Below are 23,425 nucleotides of genomic sequence, written 5' to 3'. Positions count from 1 at the left end.
CTAAAGTAAAATCTCTGAAACTAACCTTGCAGGGAAGTACCAGGAATAGCAAGCAAAGTTCCACCTGAAGAAGCATGAAATCCAGAGCCCTGAACATAAAGCATCAACAGATTACACTGATGGAAAAACACGTATTACTTCACAACTTGCCTCAGAAGAAAGTACTGGGAATCTGGAAATAAGGGCCTGATTTAATATTTAAATCAACATGTCTAGTGATTCCAATGGAACCCAGTAAAGCTTAATTGTTCACCTCACCTTGTCCATCTATAAAACGAATTAAGCATAACCATTTCAGAAGGACAACAGCTTAATTAACAGGGTCACCATTTGAGATTATTTTAACCAGTGACAGAGTCTATCAAAATGTAACAAATTCTTTTACTGAGCGTTTTATAATCATTTTCAGGGTTATTAAATACAGTGAGCTTCCTCACATGATCCAGAAGACCCGATACAACTTTGTTTTAGCAAATAAAGATCCCCCACACCTCAAACCTGTACAACAACCCTACTGATCGAACAGCAGTGGAAGTATGCTCTCACTACTTTAAATAACTTCCAGCTCTAATCCATTCTTTTTAACACCTTCTCCAAATATCAGTAGAGTGCATAAATTTTATTTTTACAAGGGCCTCAAGTACCTGACTCCAGCAGCTGTGAATGTCAAAAAAGCTGGGGTTACTGCCATTGCTCGTGCTGAAAAAATCCATGCCAACTGCCTGAAGATTGACAATTGTTCTGTGAGACGTCTGTTGACATTTTGCTGAAGGAAAATACTGTTCCGGTATAAATTTCAGTCTCTTTACTGGTGGACAAGGGTCATTTTGAGAATTTCGTTGTCTTTTACCTCTAGGAATTGCAAATAAAGTTTGTACAGGTGAGTTACAAAGAGCATTTACAGTTCCTGACATTTGTATTCCCTTGTACTGCCTTAAATTTGAAGCTGAACTTTGAACAGGTGAGTTACAAAGAGCACTTACAGTTTCAGACATTTGTATTCCTTCGTATTGCCTTAAATTTGAAGCTCTCTGAAACCCAGGAAGTTTTGGAACAGCCTCACTATGCAACTGCTCATAGATCCTGTCAAATTCTTTGTCATACCGCGTACTGGACCTCACAGAATCACTTAAATGACGCTTCATTAACTTTTTCTCTTCAAGGTTCTTTGAACTTGAAAGAGGTCTTGTCAATGTCAAAGGCTTTTGGATTTCTTTGGGACACAAACTGTAGTAGAGCTCTTCAAAGGCATCTTCACATTTCTGGTGCATCTTTGAAGGACTCTGCTTCACAAACAATGAGGAAAATGAGTGTTTGCACTGGAAAGAAATTGGTCCTTCAGAAATTCTTTTTTCAGGATTTATGAGCAAAGTATTTGATGCTTTTGCAGGAGAACAGTTTGTGACAGGTGTAATAGTGTTACTACTGCCATAGGAACTCCAAGTAGATGAGCACAACTCTGAGGTATCACCATAAGGAAAGTAAATATTTCGAGTTTTACTCTCTTTCACCAGATGAAGCGCTGCTGATCCGGAACTGGCAGATGTTATAAAACAGTATTCTGAGGAACATTTGTAAGCCAATTTTTTACTTTCTTTGCATTTTGAATTCTTTAGTGAGACAGCAGTCTGTATCTCATCTTCAGCTAGAAAAGCCCCTCCCATTGTAGCTACATCAGGAGCACCAGTCACTTTAGAGACTTCATGGCCTTTTGCGGATACCAAATGACATCCGAAACTTGAGTCAGTGTAGTCCATTTTGATTTCATCTGTATCAATGTAAGAATAAGGTACCAGACCAGAAAAATTATCAGTGGAACACTTGCCATCCCGAAGTTCTTTGTTCTCATTTCCTAAAGTCTGATCCTGGATGTCTTCATTTCTACAGCCGCCTATGCCGAGTAGTGCTTGCCTCTGTTTAAGAGGTCTGAACCCTCTTATTTTGTCTACAGTGACATTGAGCTTTGGTCTTCTAGAACACCATCTTTTATGTCTTGAGTATCCAAACATGTATTTTAACAATCTTCTCCGAGACTCCCTTTTTATAAGCCTCGTGAGTATCCTTACCATCGCTGGATACAAGTCCGCAAGAGTTACATTGCTGAAGGAGCATTCATCATCTGCAAACTGGTAATCTCCTAAGGTACTATCACAGCAAGTTTTACTTAGTTCCGGAGAAAGTTGATGCCTGGGTATGGTTATTGTATCCAGTGAATTGGAAACATCAGAAAATGGTAACTGCAGAGGTCTGGATGAAGAACATTCATTGGACAACTCTCCTTTCTCTCTGTAAACAGCGGCTTGGTTGCCTATTCAAAAAACCAAATGAATCACAGAACAAAACCAGAAGAAGAAAAAAAATCCCAAACTTATTAGGGCACTCCCAGTAATGTATTACATGACTTAGAAACAATTACATGTGGTACAGATAGTTTTACTGTAATAGTGTATTCATTAAGCTTTTTTGCCAGGTTAAAAAATCTGTATATTATTATATGTATATATGTGTACATCTACATAGATGTATAAATGTGTATATATACATTTAAAAATGTACACTGTTATCATACAACCCATTAAGAAAAAATGAAAAATGGTTTTCCTAACCATGTTGAATTAACATACTATAGAAGAACAGAAATTATGTGTGCTGGAAAAAAGTATTTTAAAATGGCTTAATACACAGATATAAAATATTTTCACTGTAGGGGCAGACTGCATTGCTCTTTGATTTCTGACCAGGACAAACAGCCTTATCCTGCAGGTTTTGTTGCTCTGTTTCTTTATTAGCTGAAAGCTTTGTACTTGGCTAGTACCAATGCAGATTTGCTTGCCATAAAGCACAATGAAGGTAATTCTTTTTGTAGTTGTTAGACTTGAAATATTTATATCAAAATTCTATTTTAGGTTTGCATCAAGTCTTGAGAGTTTCTGAAGAAAGCAAACTTACTAGTGAAGTACCACTTTCAGTAGTACCAGTGAGCAGCAGACCCAAAGCTATTCATTACATTTCTTGAATTTAAAATAATTAAGCATAAATTTTTTGGTTCTGCTTGAGCTTAATGTTGCTGAATTTTTTAACTATGCATTTTCTTCCTGGGGCTATTTAAGAAAAGCTGGTTTTATGAATACATGGGGTTTTTTCCTGTGTTTCAAATACATTTTGCCATATGCAAAACCACATCATCAAGAATCCAGCATGTTGAACTTGTCTCTTGGATAAATAATGCCTCTGTCTTTTCAATAAATTAAGTATTTATTTCTAATGAATTTTAATAAAACCACATTTTGTAACTATCATAGTTGACCAACACCCAAAAGATTCAGCTGTACCAATCAGTTCTTGTGCTGGTGAAGCTAAATGAAGGCCTTCCAACAAACCTTGAGGTGCTATCTGAAAAACAAAGAAAAAAAAGATGACATAATCTAATAGCTTGAATTTTTTGCACATTAAAGGTAACATCAAAACCTTATTTGTGACTCCTACTCTCTTCTCACTATGCTAGGTCCTGTACAGAGTTATGGTCTTAATGGGCTTAGTAAATTTCAGACAAGGAGGAAAACGTCTAGTCTATGACTTCAGTAAGAATTCTTAGGAGTTACTAGTTTATGGAAAGCTATTTATCATCTTTGCAACATTTTACATATTTTACATTTTAACCCCTTTCCCAAATCTGAGAATTCAAACCTGAATCAGAATATCTGGATGATCAACATATCTCTGGCAACTCCAGCAGTAAACAGAAGCTGTACCATTTAACACGACCCTTTGCCCCCCCCATCCCTCTAACCCCCCAAACCAAAATAAAGCTAAAACTCCTTTTTTTCTCTACAAACCTCAAATTTACACTTTTCTGAAAATTTACTAAAGTGAAGACTGATTCACACATCAGGGTTCAAAGAACACAAAGTATAAAAGTAAAAAAGAAAATTAAAAAAATTGGGTAAAGTCTGCTCTGTTTCTTACAAATCATTGCTGTCACGAGATCTGAGATACTGTGTTTATTTACACAGACAGCAAGCAGGAGAGAAACAATGATGGAACAGTAGAGAAGTTGTATTAGAATTCACTGTGGTGCACAAGGAGTTCTTATTTTATTCTAATTAGCTAATAACTTGGAACAGAAGTATGTTACCGTCATCCACTTGGGAATTTTTCTAGCACAGTCCACTTGTACTATCATATCCACTTGAACTTTTGCTTTTTCTTGAATACTTCTGTCACCTACGTACAGATTCTTAGAGGGGAGGAAAAAGAATTTTAATTAAAACACATAGGATTTATTGACATTGGCAAACCCCAATGTTATTACTTAGATTTGTTTCAAACTAGTATTATTCCGATGAGGTTATCCAACCAGCATAAAATGTATATATTAAAAATAAGTTTATGTTAAAAAATATCCCAGGAAGGAACTGTATGTGAAGACATATAAAGGAGATAACTAGCTAGTTTACTGATGCACGGGAAAGCACACACTGCCTCAGAAGATCCACTGATAAAAACAAAACAAAACAAAAACAAAAAAAAAAGAAAAAAGGAAAAGGTCCTAGCGTTTGGTTACAAAGCACTAGTAATTACAGCTGCAAATCTTTATATGCATTATTAACATCCTATGAATTCATATACAAATTAAGGTCTACTCTGTAACACACCTCTGTGTAACATCTAAAAGCATTTGGTTACAAATGGCAAACATTCTTCACTAGCGGAACTCTTGCTTTGTGAAGCATTTTATGTTAGCCCTGACGTGTCAGAGATGTGACAACGCTTAGCACTATGCTAAACAAGTAAGCAAAGTAAATAAAATTTTTGGTAATTGTACTGGAGCAAGCAGACCACAAGATGAGAATGGCTGCATGCACAAAGTGTGTTCTCTTTTAACTGCTCTGGGCAGCCCTGATACCCATAGTCTGGTTTGGGAAACAACAGCAGAAGATTCTAGTCTGCTTTTGTTATAGTAGCCATTATTTCAGATTAAGTTGTGGGTTTTTTTAAACAAATCATGTTACTTGTTTATGCCAGACTCTCAGGTGAATGATCACATTTTTGTTTCGTGATTAATCCAACTTTTTTTTCCCCATACATATAATAGCCTTTTTTAGGGTTACCTGTTCTTTGCAATATGCTGTATGGCTTTCTGTTAGGACATAATATCACTTCATATTGGTCTTTATGACGTAACTTATTGAACATCTCATTTGCTATACTTACTAAAAATGTGAATTAAGATACAGACTACATAGTCTTCTGCTGACTGCGCCAACTCGTCAGGCATGTGTAAGCTACTGAAATAGTTCAACCATTTCTACTGAATTGTTTCATTACATTAGACACCAGAAATTTTTACCTGGAAGTGGACGTCTCCAAACTTTCCTCTTACTGAAACTTTACCAGCATCACTTGCTTCATCTACAATTTGAAGATGAATACTAAATACCAAAACATAAATGTTTTTAAACACACACTATATAATTTATTGACTAAACTGGTTTCATTTCAGAAAACTCTTTTCTACACTAAAACTTTTTATGCATACTACATTTCCATTTCAAGTCTAATTGTAAAACATGGTTTCTAGTTCATAAATTACTTGAGGGAAACAAAGAAGAGTAAAGATAACTTGTTAGTTAGCCTAAATCTTGAAGCAATGGTTACAATTTCAGAGTGTGAAATATTTTCAAAGCACTGCTCATTAAAGTATCATGTCCACTTATTTCCCACATTCCCAAATATCCCAACAAAGATAGTAAAGCCCTTCTATCACACTTCCTTTTCATAGTTTCTTATTGTCAAGACTGCCTTAGAAGTGCAAAGATGAGAAATAAGACAGACTTGAGAATATTTTTTAATGTAGCAAGTCCAAATCTTCCAACTCAAAATTTAGGTATTCATTGGTTATTTTTGTGAATGAAACACAACAAAACATTTTTTTTTGCTAGATGTAGCCAGACCTTCCAATTCATCATTAGCTAAAGCCTCAGTCTTTTACAATCGTGAAACACGTGACTGCATTGTAACCCCTGGTTTCTGAATTTCCCTGGCTGTTCTATCTTTGTCCCATGACTGCGTTCACTGCAGGGAGGGAAAGAGGAAAGGCGAATAACCCTGAAAAGGAATACAAATGAAAGAAAAAAAATATTGGTTATGATACCTACCACATCACTGCCTCTTCATGCTATTCTTAAATTACTAAAACCAGAATGAAAATCTTTTCCAGCTAATCCCTTTTTTGTTCCCTGTCAGTGCAATCATCACCTAGAGCTCTGTGGACAGCTGCTGCCATAGAGCTAGGATAACAAAACGCCACCTCTGTGGGAGATAACACTATTTTGCATCTTCTGGTGAAAGCGTGGAGCAATCAGAGGGTTGGCTTTGACAGATTACCTGATGCCAGTATAATTATTTTATCAGAACGGAAACCCATAACTGTCAGATTACCCAAATTTCCTCCCACATGATTAATGTAATACAAAGTTATGGTCATTTTACCCACAAGAAAACAGTTACTAAGCATTAATTAATAGTGGAGGAAGCACTAAGAATATTGATGTTTTGTTTTGGAAAAGTTTCAGCCTCCAATTTGTTGGAACAGTCAAAACTCTTGCCATACAGTCTTCTTTCTCCAGTAGATCAGGAACAAAACTAGCAGGATGCTCCCTAAATGGTCACAGACTAAACCGCTACAGAAATGGGAAGATCTTAAAATAAAGCTAACTCCAGCGTCCAGGAATGGTCGACTCAATCACACCAATTACAAATTAGAAAACAGCTCAGATCACAGAATGAATTGACCTGTACACAAGCTGAATACTCTTCTAAGTGTGAAACCTAATAAAAGTGCAATTTTAATATGTCTTCAGTAAATTGCCAATCATACCTCAAATCACTGGAACATTAGTTATTAGCAGAGGACCACGGCACAGCAGAGAATGGAAAAAAGTGAAGTATCTTCTCCAGGGAATCTTAGAGTGTTTTTACGGGCCAAAAGGGAAATTTGGGAACACCTCTGTTCCTCAAGTACAGAAGAGAAAGGAAAAACTAAACCCGCCACCTTTCCCTCTGAAAAATTTGACCTATAACACAGGAGTTGATTTCACTGGAGATGCACTCAATACACTATCATTACCTAAAAGATGTATCTGCCTTGGAGACAGCTATGCATATGAAGCATCTAGTTTATAGCAGAATATTTAAACACCAGTTAACCATATTTTTCTGCAATTGTGCTTTTAATCATTAAATGCTGATTACCACCTAGCCATAGTTGAATTTGTGCCAAATAGTAAGGTTTTATATGCACAAGAATCAAGAGACCATAATACAAATTTCAAATATTTAAAAAAACTGCCATTCAAAGATTGTAATTAATACAATCAAATAACTATTTGGCAATACAAGGTCAAAACCACCCAAAACTTTGCAGACAGACCACAAGGCTGATGCTGAAAGTATTTACAAACTCTAGTGAAGACTTAACTGTTGCAGCTGAATGCAATATCTGTTTACCAGACCATTACAAATTAATGTATATATTGTAATTATTAATAAAGCTTCTGTTGCCATTTACACCAAAGTCTTGATGTCACTGTTCCTTTGCCAACAAAAGGTAACTGAACGTATTCCACATTGACTTTCCAATTTATCAGGGATTCAGAACTAAGATTTTTAAAGAGGAACGTGGATATTGATTTCATAATACTACCAGCAGCTCAGTCTCTTGTTATTCCTATTCTCTACTTTCTGAAAAGGGTAAGTAACATGTATTAAAATTATTTTTACTGTATTAAAAAATTACAAAAAAGTTATTTGCAATCTTCTTCAAAAGTTAAAAAATACATAGCTACAAAGTAAATCAAAACCCCCACCTATGTCAGATGTATCCACACGAGAGTTCTCAGGAGATTCCTTAAAAGCAAATGAAAGCAGTTTTGAGACCTGTTAGTGTAAGCTATATTAACTCATCTGTAGAATTTTCTGCTTTCACTACTTGCTCAATTTTTTGGGGGTGATGGTGAAAGAAACCCAGCTGTATTCCCCAAACTATGTCCAGATGCCACCATCTTTACTAACAAATCTGTACATAAATTTGTCTTGATTCACATCTCAATGGGGAAAACGAATTTCCTTCTAGCCCATCTATATTTAGACAGATAATGCAAGGAGAAGGTATTATACAAGAGCAAAAACCAGCTGACATGAATTCTAATCACCAGATCTTTATCAGTATGTACTGACAGCAGGACTTTCTCTGTGTTCCAGTGTATACGGAAAGTTTCACTGAACACTTCAAACAATTCTTAATTACCTACCTCAATCCACAGATAATATTTCAAATATGGTTTTTGCTCTATTTCTAGAAGTCTTGACAGTTGAATAGAAAGCTCATTTATATGGATAAGGAGCCTTTTCTAAATGTTTACATCTAACATCATGTTCTTCAGAATTTCTTTTAAAAAAAGTCTAAATATATTTTGTCTGGTTCCATCATAAAATTAGCGTATCGTGGGTTAAAATGACACCAACAAAATGAAACAATTCTAACTACCATCTATGCAGAACAAATAATTGGGAGTGACCAGTGAGATTGCCCCTATCACTCTTCAAATGCTGAGTATTTTCTGCTTAAAAAGATAAGTCGAAAGAACTTATTCTAGATAACCAAAGATTTTACAAGTAATAATTAAAAAAGCTAGACACACATACTGCCTAACTAAAAAGGCCCTCAGTGGTTTAAAGCCTATATCCAACTGCTCTCTCTCCCTTTAAATAAACTTCGAAGAACAGAATTCAGCTGAAATCTATGGCCGACACAATTGCTATTATTTGTTACCCGAAATAACATAATGGGAGGGAGGATATGTAATTATATGAAACATACATAAACAAAATGAATGGGGACATAGTAAAAATTAAAAAAGCACTTGCATGATTCTACCATCACCAAGATGTATTAGACCACCACATAGAGAAGTCGAGAATTTGAATTCATCACCACCTCAAAGCACAGAACCCATCGGGGAGGTAACAATCTGGGGAAGTATACCAGATGATCACCATTAACCAGATGAAGATTTTAATTTTACATGTACATGCATCTGGCAAGTAAAGACACACCTTTCCTAAAATAATGCAACTACATGTAGGGCACTACATGAGGGGAAATACAACACAACTGTTTAGTAAGATGTAAAGTTTGGTGAATGGCAGTGACAGAACTGCAGCAAAACACTTTAAGCCCTCAATTTTTTTCAGAAGCACTTATTTAAGGAGAATAAAGTCCCTTGATTCAGCAATTAGCAGGTCTTTAAAATCTAACTTTATAGCTACGGTACAGGACAACCTGCTCACAATTAATGTAGGTTTTTACTATATAAATACATTTTCCCAAAGAGGCTTTATGAAGATATATGCAGTGTGGTGCCCATACCTGATGTACTGTTGAACGCTCTTGTTCAAAATCACTGCTCTGTTGCTTTGACATTTCTTACCATGCATGGGAAGAAAAAAAATGATTCAATTTCAACTTGACAGGTCACAGATCAATGCTTTACCTGAAGTCAATAATTCTTCATTTGTATATATACTTAGTTATTTTGCAAAATTTTTAACAGAAACATTTAACAAACGGAGAACGTACATAGGACTAATACAAAGAATAGACAAGTGACAGAACAACATTCTAGACATAAAGCAGGCTAATTCTCATGTCTGTCTATCATATTACAGATTTTCTTCTTAACCCATGAAGCATCACAGAAAATTTTCCCCTTTATCAGGTGGTATCACTTCTAGGAAAGGAAGACAACTGCAAACTTGTGCATTTTTCTTGGCACAGTAGAGCCCCAAACTTCTATTGCATGTTTTCAAAAATTTTTGGCAAAAGGGCCTTCCAAAACTGCTGTGCCTGTCTTGGTGCACAGACAGACACACCTACAATCTTTGTGGGTTGTTTTTACCTCCCATTTATTTCCTAAGAAGCAGAAGAAATCTAAAACATAAGAATTGTCTAATTTAGCAGAGATCTCCCCTTTTTACACTTCAATCTATATTTTGTACTTCATTAACGATCACAACTCAGATTTAAGTAAAACCCAAAAAGTATTAGACCCACACAGAAGTAGCTATCTGCAAACCTGACTTCCACATAAACTTATTTCACAATTAGCTTCTAAACCAGATACTGTTGCTATTAAAATTACTCACTGAAAAGTATTTTGATATTACTGAAAAAGTTACATCTCTAACCATTGCCTTATTAGATTTTAAAAAAGGTGTTTACAAGCTACAATGTCTCAAGTCTGTATACAGTGAATATGATTATGATGCATATAGAAGTTATTGCTTAAATCTATTGTTTATACTGCATAAACTACAGAAATTTAATCTTTCCCAAAATAGACCTGTATCTCCAAACATATGACTTTGCTGATACTAAAGGTGTAGTGGGATTTCTCACAATTGGATGCACGTGATAGACTTAAATAATAAAAATAATACAAGTACTTTAGCAGATATATTTACCCCACTCCAGACTGTCTGTTTAATGCAGAATTTGTTGTCCTTGCTTTCTTCTGCATTTCTTTTTCCAGATAAATTGATGTCAAACATCACAAGCACCTTCTTACTTTTGGTTAAATGGTGAGAAAACTTCTCATACCTAACTCAGGCACACAGGTATTATTCACTCCTGTAAACTCTTCTGGTTATTTAATAGTGTCAAGCATACATCTAAAGATTTCCAGTTTTCTTAAGGCTTAAAGCATATAACAAGGAACCTACAGATGCTATCTATTCCTTCTTCCATTTTAAAGCAGGAACCTAACTTTCCTCTGGAAGTCTAACCCATTCTTAAGAGCAACTCCATAACCTCTGAGAAACGTATTTCAGGACTTCCTTATGTTTACACTTGGAAAGCTTTGCTAAATTTTAACTTAGATGCCCTTGTGTTCTTTTTTGCTTTTCCTCTCCATTAAGTCCCATCACCAGTGGCTCTAGGAATTATTTTTCTTTTTCTGACTCACTCCAGCTAGTCAAGTTACCATATTACAAATACAAAACAAAGTACTCCACCGCGACTTTTAACATGGTTGAACACTGCGGAAAACCTGTTTTGTGTGCTTTACATATGAGGTACAATCTTCTATTGCAGTGTGCACTATTTCACGACAGAGTGATGCTCTTGGTTGGCTCAACCAGCCTTCAAAATTGCCTCTTCCTACATTTGATTATCCCTACATAAGTCTATTACTTTGCACTTCTCTGCATGAAATTACACAAAGTTTTCTTTGAGTTTTAGCCCCAGTTTGTCAGACCATCTTTCACAGCGGTCATTCCTACTTGGTATCATCTACGAGTTAATAAAGGTATCCCCTCTTCCACCATTTACTTAAAGAAAATACAAACTACTAATTTGCTCAGGACAAGTCCTGGAAAAAATCCCTCACGTTTCCCTTTAGTTTGGACACAGACCATTAACAACTATTCTAGTGAGTACATGAAAGAGTTTGACATAAAGCCAGGACATCTTCTATTCGTCAAGAGTATTTCGACAGGATAATTTATAGCACTTATTTTTTTAAACACTTTACCTGCATTCCTTCGACCTTCTCTATTACACTGCAATTAGAAATAGGTACAAAAAAAAAACTAAAGTCAGAAGAATCTTAGAATAGTAATGTTACTTTAACCAATGCCTTTATTTACCTTCGTATACACATCTCATAACTAGGCACTTCCAAAATAACTATTCAGTTTCCTTCAGGTTTCCTGTGGCCTGACCAGAAAAGCCAAATACTTGGTAAAACTTGTAGCCATGCTGATGCTACTAAAATCGCTACAAGAACATAAGCTGTAGCTACCTTAGCCCACCTAAGAGGCTAAGACAAAAGAATTGCTCTTACAGTCCTCAACGGATTTAGTCTGTAAAGTCGTGCAGCAATGCTCAGTAGATGACGCACAAGTTATTACCAGGAGTGGAAAGAAAAGGGAAATGCAGTCCCTTTTCTGCCTCCATTAAATCCACTCTTGTTCCAAGTCTGCAATTCACTCCTCATCCCCCTCAGTCTGCAGGGTTAGGAACAGCTTCTGTGTTAACTACTAAGGCACACTACACAGCTTAGCTTTTTAGGCAGATACTCAGAATGAAGCTGCAAGGTGCCTTTTGACAGTTACGTTAAGAAACACTGAGATTTTGGTAAAATTCACTGTTGAGTTCTTATGGGGGAGTTCAAGAAACAGAAAAATAAGCAATTGCGTGTTTAATGTAAATCCTCAGAATAAAAAGACACAAATCATACACCGATAACAGTAATGGTTTTAGCATGACAGACAATCAAGTGCTGAGACTGCAAAGATACTTTAATTACTCTAGCATTTTATCACAGAAAAAAAATCTGAGTAACAGTAAGATCTTTGGAATTGAAAAGCTGATCATCTGAAGCAAGACAAATTAATTCAATGCACAATAACTTCAGTGACAACATTCTGATGAGAGCCAAAAGTATGTGTCCCCATCAGAGAGCATTTTAAAAAAATAATTCTGGGTTTACCAGTGGTGCTAACTGTTGGTAAATATCTGACAGTCTTGACCAATCTATCCTAAAACCCTGTTTTAAAGCAGACATTGGACATTTACCTCACTGAGTAACACCTCTTGCAAATACTATATGGCACAGCAAGATCAGAAAGTTTTCCTATATATACGTATAAAAAAAAGAATATTTCTACATTTTGACTGTAAAGTAGGACTATACTGTTAAGATACCTCAAGTACTTTCTCCCTCCATTCTTTAACCTCCTTGGTTGACACATTCTCCCAATTTTTTGGTCCTAGAAATAAGAGGAGATATCAATATAAACACAGCTACACAGCTTTTCGTATAACACTATCAACACCAAGTTATCATTCCAACAAACATAAACATTTAGGAAGAACGTATTACATAGTAACAAAACATTATCAAATCTGAACAGCGTCCAATATAATTGCTGAAACAAAAGTTTATAGGAAAGTAACCCAAAAGAATATTGTAATTTCAAGTTAATTAAGAAGTCAGGTAAAAAACCAAACCAAAACAAAAATCACATGCTGAGTCTAACAACACTGAGCTAAAATCCAAGCAGTATTATAGCCCCAGATGCTACAAAGAGGGGGAAAAAGCAAATTATTTTACTTTTTAAATTTTATTTAATGCAGGCAGACAACATGGTATCTGAGGTTAGATAAAGCCATAATTAAGGCTTTAGAGGACGGAGATCCATATTCCTTATGCACTGAATAGAGGTTACTACACAAAAAGCATAACCAAGCCTTTACAAATCGAAGACTTTTACAGTGCTATATGCATGCTTCCTCCCTCTGTCAATGAACAATATAAAAAATGCAAGTTGTTAGTCTGTAAAAGCCTTTAAAAAGTAAATCATATTTGGTGCGATTACATTGGGCTTGACACTGTAAATTCACTTAATGTGAATGTCCACTAAATTCTACTATACAAGAGTTGATACAGCAATTTGTGTATCGTAATCCTCACTTCAGTGATAATAAAACCCTGTTGAACATTTAATTTCCCAGTAAAGCCACGAAGATACTAATATTTGGATGACTTATAAGAATAATAATCAAAATAGAGAAGACTGAGGGGGGGAAAAAAGGAATGGAGATACTAGCAGGAAGGTGATATGCATGAATGGATTGTGTAGTTTCACCCCCACTTATTCTGAAGGTAAATTTCTGTTATGTCAAGTGTGAACTGGGTGGGTAGCCTCTTCAACTTTTCATTGAATGTTCCCATGTGGTTAGTGTAAATCTGTACCACGTTGTGCCATGTCATCTTTTTCCAGCGTTTCATTATAACTGGCAATCCATTACAGAGTTGATAATGCTTACAGAGAGCTTCTTGTGAAGAAAGAAGAAAAAAAACCAAAAAAAACCCAACAACACTGCAGAAAAACAAACCAAACAAAAAAAAGCCCACTCTGTTTTTCTAAAATACATTGCTCGGTAGTTTAGTGGGACTTGTGACTTAGTATCTTGGTGGCTTTACTGGGAAATGAAATGTTCAACTGGGTTTTATTATCACTGAAGTGAGGATAACAGTTGTTATCTTCATCTTCGCTAATAACTCTTTCCTGTTGTCTAAAACAGAGCACGCAATGGACTAAAATGGCACATATAAATAAACTCGCCAGGTATTATATGCATGTATCAAAGTGTACAAATGAAATGCCATACCTAAGTGGCCAAAACGTAGTATCTGTTGCAATTAAGTGTCATAGCTGCCAACAGTTGCACACAGCACGTAAGTATTGAAGCTTTAAGAAGTTCTTACCATCAGGTGTATCATAAGTGAGAGTTTCCATGGAAACAAGTAAATCATCTTCAAAAGGGTGATTATACTAAACAAAAAGGACCATTAAAAATTAGAATAAATGATGAAAGCCATGTTTTTAACATGCATTTTAAATATTGGTTTTAGACGATTTTGTTTTGACCAAAACATGAATTATCAGTACGCTGTTTTATTGGCTGGAAGTCTGCAATCTGGGAATATTAATTCCTAGAGGAAATACACACATTTTAGGCATGTATGAGAGTCATTCAATTTCAAGGCACGAGCCAGTCACTGACAAAAATGGGGCTTCAGAGCCTCCAAACATCATGAAGTCCCTCGAGCTTCTTCTAAACTTCCTCTGTAGTAACTGGAAAGAGCCACTTAGCATAGACCTAAGCTCATGCCATGTAAAACCACCCATCTAACGCTAGATGGGAAAAACATTCTAGAGCCAGACTTAGCCTTATGCCAGCAACTAGACATTAGCACAAACATTTCGCTGAACAGTAACGCTGACATCCCTGAATAAATCCATACACATCTGGATGGGGGTGCATGCTTCCCACATTTTTAACACAAAACTGCTTTAAAGTAAGGAGGATTAGTGGAGGGAGCCCCTCACTTATTTCTGTGGTTTCATTGAAAGTACTTCCTCTAATGCTAGCTACTTTATGTTAAGGGCACTACAATGGCAACTTGGATTTATAATTAAGTCATTTATTCAATACTGGCAATCCCAGATCTAAGTTTTATGGACACATAAAAGAAGCTAACTCTTATAGCTTACTCATGCCAAGGCACAGGAGCACATGGCTCAGCACAAACTGCAAAGCTCCACGAGGCCCTGGGTGACAGCTGCTTCTGGTAGCCAGGAATAGTAAGAGCTTGTTAACACCACACGTAATTAACTAAGAAGAGAATTCCCTGTCAGTTAATGCAAATTAGTGTACAGAAAGAGAACAGAACCTGTCGGGACTGACAGCAGGAGAGAGGCGGTGAGGAGGAAGGGACGAGCAGAGCAGTACCGCTGCCAAAGGCGAGGCATGCAGAGGGCCGTGCGGCCTAGCGACCTTCCAGAGGTGGTCAGCGGGGCGCACAAAGGCGGCCAGACCACGCCATGCGCCACTTTGGCTAGAGAAAGCGTCAAGCTGGCCGCGCTCCTGAGGCAGCAGCACGGCGGCGGCCGGCAGCCCCCGCAGGCGACATGAGCTCCCCCGGCCCCCACCGCAGGACGGCGACGAGAGCCCCTGCCCAAGAACCGGGCCCTCACCCGCTCCAAGATGCTGTTGATGGAGGCCAGGAAGCGGGCATTGCTCTGCCGCAGATACCGGTCTACGTCGAAGTCCATGGCGCACGGAAGTCCCTCAGCCGCGTCGCGGAACTGACACATGCCTCCCACCCCCCTCCCCTGCCGTCTCCGCTCCGCTGCTCGAATTGGGCATTTACCATGTCAGTTCAGAAGCACAGCCTATCCAAATACTCAGTGGGAAGTTTTCTTATTTTGATTGGCTGTATCGTACTGCAAGCTCCCACCCTCCCTCAGTCAAACGGCATCCAGTCCTCCCATTGGGTACGGGGTCGGGGTTAGATGCGGCGCAAAGCCGCTACTTCACCTAGCAACAACGGCCCGCCGCGAGCTCCCATTGGCTGCGGGGGCAGGGCGGCGCAGCCCGGCAAGCCGCGGTCCTGAGGGGGCTGGCGGCTGCCGCGGTGCCGGTGTTGCTTCCCGGCCGCCCGCTCCTGGCGCAGGGCTGTGTCGGGCCGGGCGCTGAGCGGGACCGCTGCAGGAGCCAACGTGGCGGCCCAGCGGATAGCCGCTGTGAAGGGTGCCGGGCGCAGGGGAGCACCCCTTGGCCCGCAGGGTGCCGGCCTGGCGGCGGCAGAAATCTAATATTTAAAAAATAGTATGAGCCGCTTGAGGTAAAGTAGATGCCAGCTTCTGCTAGGGCTCCTTGGGGCTAGGGCTCCCTTCCTTGGGGCCACGGCTCTCTGGGGTACAACTCCCTGGGCCCACAGGCCCTGCCACGCCAGCCAGGCAGCAGAGTAGGCCACACAAAGCTCTATGGAGTGTAAGCTGCCTGTTGGGTTTAACAGGAATAGTCAGAGGAATAAGGGGTGGAGAATGTGATGTGAAATGGCTGCCATGAGTCATGCCCTGTCCAGTCTCTGGCCCTGCAGGCCTGGGGCCACTGAGGAGGAGGGCTGGAGCTGGCACCCCAAAGGCATTGCCTGCCCACCAGCACTGACATTTGGGGTGTCATCTCATTCAAATATTCTTCAAGCAACCATTCCTTAAAAGATTTTTCAAAAAATATCCCCTCAGCACGCCAAGTTCCCTGGTGTGCTCCCATTGCTCCCGTTACAATTGGCATCCTGACACTGTGAAGATGTAGATGCATTTTTCACAATAGCTTCTTGACTAAAGCCAATTTGTGTTTATTTACTTGCTGTTTGTTATTCAGTTGTAATAAATCTTACATTTTAAATGGCAGAACTAAAGAAAAAATACATTGTTTCATCTATTGCTAAGCATTCTTACTATTACATGGTTGTGAAGTTTCCCCAGCTGACAAGTTCTCCCTTAAGGCTTTACCACGTTTCTGGCAAGTCTTAACCCTTTTTCTAATTCTGTGTTAAGGCCTTACCCTTTTTCAGGGTACAATTTTTCTGCCACCACCACATGAACCCTTGTGTTCAGCAGTTAAATCATGTCTGTGGTGAGCAGGCCAGGCACAAGAGTGGGGAAGGGTTGATTACAGCCAGCAGGAAAAGGAAAGGTGTGGTAGTTCAAAGCTGATGAACTAGATCCCACTCCTATGTTTGTCACTGTCCTGCTGGGATGAATGCAAGACAAATCATCTAAAAATCACAGTCTCACTGATGATCACCTAAATGTGTCTTCTTTATTTCCTTGATATCCATCTGGGAGTGGATTTGCACGAGCTCTCAACACTTCCTCTTCCTGTTCACTTTGATGGTAGCTATGCTTTGAATATATAAAAGCTTATGTAAACGTCTTAAGATTTTTCTAAAATGTGTAAATAGCCTGAATAAATCATTCTGTGTATCTCAGACTGAGCTGACAAAATTGATGGGCATTCAGTAGTTTGAACCACATGTCTATCTTTCTTGTCCCATGGGTAAAAGAGGAATACTGCTACTACTTTTACTCCCCTGAATACTGGAAAAATAAATTCTGTGATACTTGCAACATGGTCAAGTATTGGGATAGGTCAGAATAGTAGTAGGAAGTTTATTAGTAGACAAGTAACTATATATATGTTCCGGGCAAGCTTTACATGATGTGTAGTAAATAAGACCTGAAGCCCCACGCTTAAAGAAGGATGAAAGAAGTACTGGGTAACTATTCCGTTCTTTCAACAAAGCGCTATTCCCATGGAAACAAATGCATCATAAAGTTGCTTGTGGGGGAAAAAAAAGCATCATGAAGTCTCTGTTTTTTTCACTCTAGGGTTTAGGGTCATCATGGCCTTCATTGTGGGGTTTTGTGATCTTCTTGCAGTGCTTTGATAATTAAAGACTGAAATACAGTGCACACGTAGGAGGAGATTAATTACTTTACTCTGAGATTTCCTAGTTTAGGAGTCACTCACTTTACAACTGTAATGTCTTCTAATTCCTTAGTATGTAATTTTGTACTAGAAATAACAGTAGCCCCAGACTTTATTTATATTTGATGTAATCAGTAACCTAGGAAAATAAGGGTATATTTCTGTTCAGTTTTATTGGTAGCAGATCAGCCTTTCAGCCAATCGATCCAGTAGTTACTTTTGGCTGTTCTGATTTCATGCTACCCTTCTTTAGAGTGACAGGAGCACTCAATTGCAAAGAATTTCTTTTACCACCCCTGTGAGAAAATGAGAGTGGCATTCAGCAGCTGAGTGTGAAAACTATTCTATAGAGGTAGTAAGTGGTCTATTTGATAAGGTGGAACCAAAAATTTCAAACTCCATGACCTTAGGAATCACTAAGTCAGCAAAGGTTTGCTGATGCTTTCGCCCAGAGGGTACATTTATGCAGACTGCAAAGCAAGGCAGTGCATCAAACTGTAGACAACCAAAAGAAAGGAAACAAGGAAGAGCTATAACATTAAAACCTTGATGTTAAGGTCATGTAGGAAACAGCAGCTATTACTTGTCTTATGTGACCAGGATGGCCTATCTTTTCCTAGCACTCCTCTGTACTTCTTTTTGTGCCTGCTGCTTGCCATCCTTTGCTTAATTATTGAGATTGTAAATTAACAGGGATTACCCGTTTGTCTTGTGTTTATGCGGCACCTAAGCGTAATGAAGACTTTGTCTCAAGTTCTGCTCGAATAAGGATACTTGACAAATCATTAAAGCTATTTCTGAAGTCAGGAATAAGCTGACTGCTGGGAGAAGTAGCTTGCAGTCCTCATTAGGGTGGGGGTGACTGGGGTGTAAAGGTATAATTGTGCTATGTGCCATGGGGAAGCATGGGTCCTGCAGTCAGTACCCAGCCAGACATCTGAGGCTTTGGTCTTAGATGGGTTCTCACTCTTGCTCTGCCACTGGGCAAGGGCACACTGATGTCAGCAGGAAATTTCCTGTGGTATGAAGACAGCCAGCATCTTTTTAATCTTATGATTAAGTGAACCATGAACCTTGTGCCATTTTTTTGCTATAAAAGAGAATATTGATAATTAATATGATGCAGAAACACAGACATTTCAAGAAGAAAACTTCTCTGGTGCCTGTGTAGTGCTAAAAGCTCATCCTCTGTTCTGTCCAAGCTCCACATCTTCTGCGATTCTATGGAGTAGGTCTGTGGAGAAATGTTTGACAGAAGAATTAACCTCAACTTCTTCTCTGATTAGTTTGGCTTATAGAAGAATAATATGTAGGACTGAGTTTTGTGTGCTGTTGCTTACCCTGTGGTATACTACCATATGTAATTATTTTATTCATGGTGTTTATTCATATTTGGAGAGGGCTGTGTCCTCTCTAGCTCATCAGTTAGCCCAGCCTCAGGCTGTATTTTATCCCTTTAATCTTTTTATCACTTTTTTTATAAATCAAAACATCTGTGTACTAAGTGATCATTTTTACTATTCTGCTCTAAACTCTCTCCAGTCAGTCAGTATGTTTGAGTATGTAGGCATCTGGAATAGTAAATCATTTTCTGAAAGCAACCTCTGAAGAGCCATATAAAAAGCGATTTACACATCTATTCTCTGTAAATGTTGATCTTCAGATACAGCCAAAACATCACATTGACTATTGAAATGACAAACTCGTCTCTCTTCAGTGTATTTCTTCTGGATTGCATGCTGCTCTCACTCTTTGTACAGGGGAGTATAAAAGCATAAAATAACTGCTCTTTTCCAGAAACCCTTGCACAGCTCAGCTTGTGTCAAGTCAGTGAATATCATTAGAGATTCAGAGGCTGAAAAAACACTGAGAAGTGTGGAGGGCCGAGTAGCGGTAGGCATGCAGAAGAGCTGGCTGCCTGTGGAAAAGGGAGCACGAGCATCCCAGAAAACCACAGTGAATTAGTTAGTCAGCAGAGGCCAGGTGCTGCAGCAGTTACTGTGTACCAGCACCTCTGCGAGGAGCCCTGCCTTACTTATGCTAGAGGTGGGACAGAAAGCAGTATTTCACTCTTCCTTACTCATAGCTCTATCCAAAGTCACAAATTGGTTTTTTCACATAAGGCAGTCCCCGCATGAGTGTCTGTTAAACAGGCAACTGTTTCCAAACCTTATCATAATTAAACACACCCAACCACTCCATAACTCTGCTTATATAAAACATAGAAGAAAACAAAACAAAAAAAACCCCAACCACAGTTGGCCATCAGGAAGCCATCAAAAATCTTGCCCATCAAGCCAAATACTCTGCTGAGCTCCCAAACACTGTGTTGGGCTGAGTAACGTTCTGCAGCTCCCTGCTTCTGAACGCTTTGCGCAGGACTGCTGGAAGGGAATCGGAGCAGGCTGTAAGGCTGCGCATGCTGGTTCTCTCAAGGCTGTTTACTGCCCTCAGCTGTTCAATAGCATATTTAATTTTGTGAGGGAGTAATTTAATCAGTTCCAGTCTAATCAGTCCTCTGCCAGAATGGGACTTTGTTATTTTCATTTCTTTCCTGGTGTACTGGGTCTGGCCAGGATGGAGCTACCTTTGTTCAGAGCAGCCCTGTGATGCTCTTTCAGGTTTGTGGCTAAACCAGTGCTGGTGAGGCATTAATTATGTGGCTATTGCTGAACAGTGTCTGCAAACATGAGGCTTCCTCTCTTTTCCCACTCTGCCACACACACAGACACACATGCACACGCGCACACACACCCACCCACCCCACCCCCATCATGAGTATGTTGGGGCTGTGCAAGAAGTTGGGAGGGGACACAGCAGGACAGCTGGCCCCAACTGACCAAAGGGATATTCCATGCCATATAATGTCATGCTCAACAGCAAAAAGTGGGGTAGAAGAAGAAGAAAGCAAGGAGAAAACTCAGTTTCTTTTCTTCCATGCTGGCCATTGCTCAGAGACCTCTGCTTGTGGGAGGCAGTGAGTCACTGCCTTTGCATCACTTGGTTTTCATCATGTCGTGTCGTGTTCGTCCGTCATGTGTCCTGCCCCCCCTTCCTCTCACCTACTCAACTTTCTTTATCTTGATTCATGAGTTTTCTTGCATTTGCTTTTCTTGTTCTCTTCCCTGTCCCACTGGGGTGCACGTGGGTCCTTAGCTGCTGGCAGGGCTCAACCCACAGCACGTGGTTATTTTTGAAGCCTTCTGATCACTGAAATGTGTCTGACTGTAGCTCATTTATAAAGGCAGGTCCCAAGTTCAATGACCGTGTCTGTAAGTAGAGGAATAAGCAATTACTAGGACAGCCGTTACCTTGAAGTGGTCAATCCTCTTTTCCATCACATGCGGAAATGGAGAAGTGAGAACAGAAGTTGCTTTTTCTCATTGAGGGCTTAGGGCATAAAGCTCAAGAACCAGACCTAGTAGTACTACCATTAAAGCAAAGAATGAGAATTTCCTTGAAGAGTGAGCGATTCCTGCTCCTTTCAGTACTCACCACTTCCCCCAGCTGTCAGCATCAGCTGAAACTGTCTGGATTGACTTTTGCTGCAAACCCTTTACTCTCTCTGGCATTTTATAGAAGTCGCTCCTACCTAGATTGGCAAGGAACTGAGTGTCACCACCGATGTGCTGAACGAATGCCACGACTCAACAGCCACATTGTGCCTCTTGCATAGATGTCAAACTGTTTCACAAGACAAAATAAGAATTACTAACCTTGCCTGATAGCTAGAAAAGCCAAGGCACAGAGCTAAGTGATTTGCCCAAGGTTACGCCCATGCTGTTGGCCGATCCGTGAATAGGCTGTAGGCACATCCTGAATTCTAGTCTAGCATCGCTCTGCTTGACAGTATTAACATCTGAATAATCGTAGCCTGTTCCCCTGGGTGCTTTCACACATGTCAGTATGGAAGGCTCAGTATGCTAGTCCTGAGGAGTGCATGACTGCCTGTTGTGTCCCTTTTGGTCTTCCTTGGGGGGAAAAGAAGCCAGCATTCTGTGTGACCCCATCCGTTCCTGCCAGCTTGCACAAAGGTATGATTGCAGTTGGATACATTGGGGATGATATCAAAGCGTATTCGTCTGTAGCAGAGGCCACTAAAAGATGTGCTGTAATCAGCACTGCTACCTAACCTCTGTCCTGCATGAGCAGATTAAATTGTTTTAAAATGTTTGAACACAGCACTCATTGTGATCAATGCCATTCTGTTGATCAGATCAGCAGGAGTGAAAAAGAAAACCACATTTACTCAACAACAAATATTGGCAGTGCTTCTGAAACAGGCCAAGGGCTTATTGAAAAGAATATTGATTGAGCCAAGAAAACATCAAGCAGTTATAAAAGTTTAATCATATTCTCATTCAAGCCTGCCTTCAGTGCCAGGAATTGAAATTCTCCCATCTCCTGAGGATGGAAGATACATTTCCATAACACTCTGTAACTTCCAACACTTTGCATCTGTACCGAATGGTGGAATTATTCATTGCAAATGGTTTAGCTGAGATACATAGCCCTTTCTACTGCGAGCATACAAATTATGCATAAACAAGCTGTGGGTTTTTTTGGACATTTCTCATTTGCAATTGTTTAACGAAGCAGGCTGGGCAAACCAGAGTTAGCCTACAAGGTATTTTTGAAGTGGTCAGAATAAATATTTGGTCTGCGTGATTCAACAACATATGCCTGGTCACTCAAACCATATGAAATTACCACGATTCCTCAGCTAGAAAAGATTAGTTTTAATAAAAGGATGATGTGTCTGTGTCCTTTTTAGAAAATTGCTCATAGACTTTTGTGGATGCCTGAGAGAACTACAGTATGCAGAGAGTGAAAGGCCATTTTCAGAATGGTGTATTTTGGCACGAGTGCTGTGGGGGTGTCCGGTTCTAGAAGCTGTATGTGTTTTAAGAGCACAGAAGTCAGTGCTTGCCAGGAGATAAAAGGAAATGTTTTTTTCTGGGCTGCAGTTGTGAAGATTCACACCTTTCTAAGCTAGATGCACTGCTGTGGAGAACAAAAAGAAACTAGAGCTATGCTTGAGCTATTTCCTCTCCTCTTTCAACCCTCTGCTGCTCTTACACCTGTGGCAAGCTTTATGGGAGTCAGGTGTTGCTGGGTCTCTGCAAAGGGAGATGGAGATGTAGCAGAGGCAGCAGTATCTCAGCTGGCTTCTACATAGCTGGGACTGTAGCATGAACAGGGGCGGTTGGGTTGCACAGGGCATGGACACCCCCTGTGCACACCCGGGAGACCTCACACACTCTGCTGTATTCTCCAGGCTTGTTGGATAGCAGGTACCTGGCTAAATCAGAGTTGTGTGGCATGAATTCCCTTGTGTCTTCCCCTGTTGCAAAGGTCATGGCTACAAACAGGATCAGTGGATGGCATCGCTTTACAGACGTGTCTTCTTGATTGTCTCAGACCTCAGACTTCCAATCACTGTGGACCACAAAGTGAGGATTTAAACCCATCTGCACTAGCCAGCTTCAGTTTTCTTTGGCTGGCTTATTAGTTCTG

At 39.4% G+C, this 23,425-nt stretch overlaps 1 protein-coding gene across 1 annotated transcript; it reads right to left on the bottom strand.

The window, feature by feature from the left end:
• Positions 1-874: 874 nt before the first annotated feature.
• Positions 875-15,733, bottom strand: HJURP (Holliday junction recognition protein). The gene is given in 11 exon segments (XM_027807177.2): positions 875-1,078; positions 1,080-2,308; positions 3,333-3,393; positions 4,136-4,237; positions 5,351-5,412; positions 7,869-7,908; positions 9,431-9,486; positions 11,592-11,619; positions 12,767-12,831; positions 14,334-14,400; positions 15,607-15,733. Coding segments are annotated over 11 exon segments (1,893 nt in total). The 5' UTR covers positions 15,727-15,733; the 3' UTR covers positions 875-1,015.
• Between the last annotated feature and the right edge of the window lie 7,692 nt (positions 15,734-23,425).

Source organism: Falco cherrug, chromosome 2, assembly GCF_023634085.1.
Source record: "Falco cherrug isolate bFalChe1 chromosome 2, bFalChe1.pri, whole genome shotgun sequence".
NCBI lineage: Eukaryota > Metazoa > Chordata > Aves > Falconiformes > Falconidae > Falco > Falco cherrug.
The sequence above is the reverse complement of the archived record's forward strand: the minus strand, read 5'-3'. Positions and strand labels throughout refer to the sequence as shown.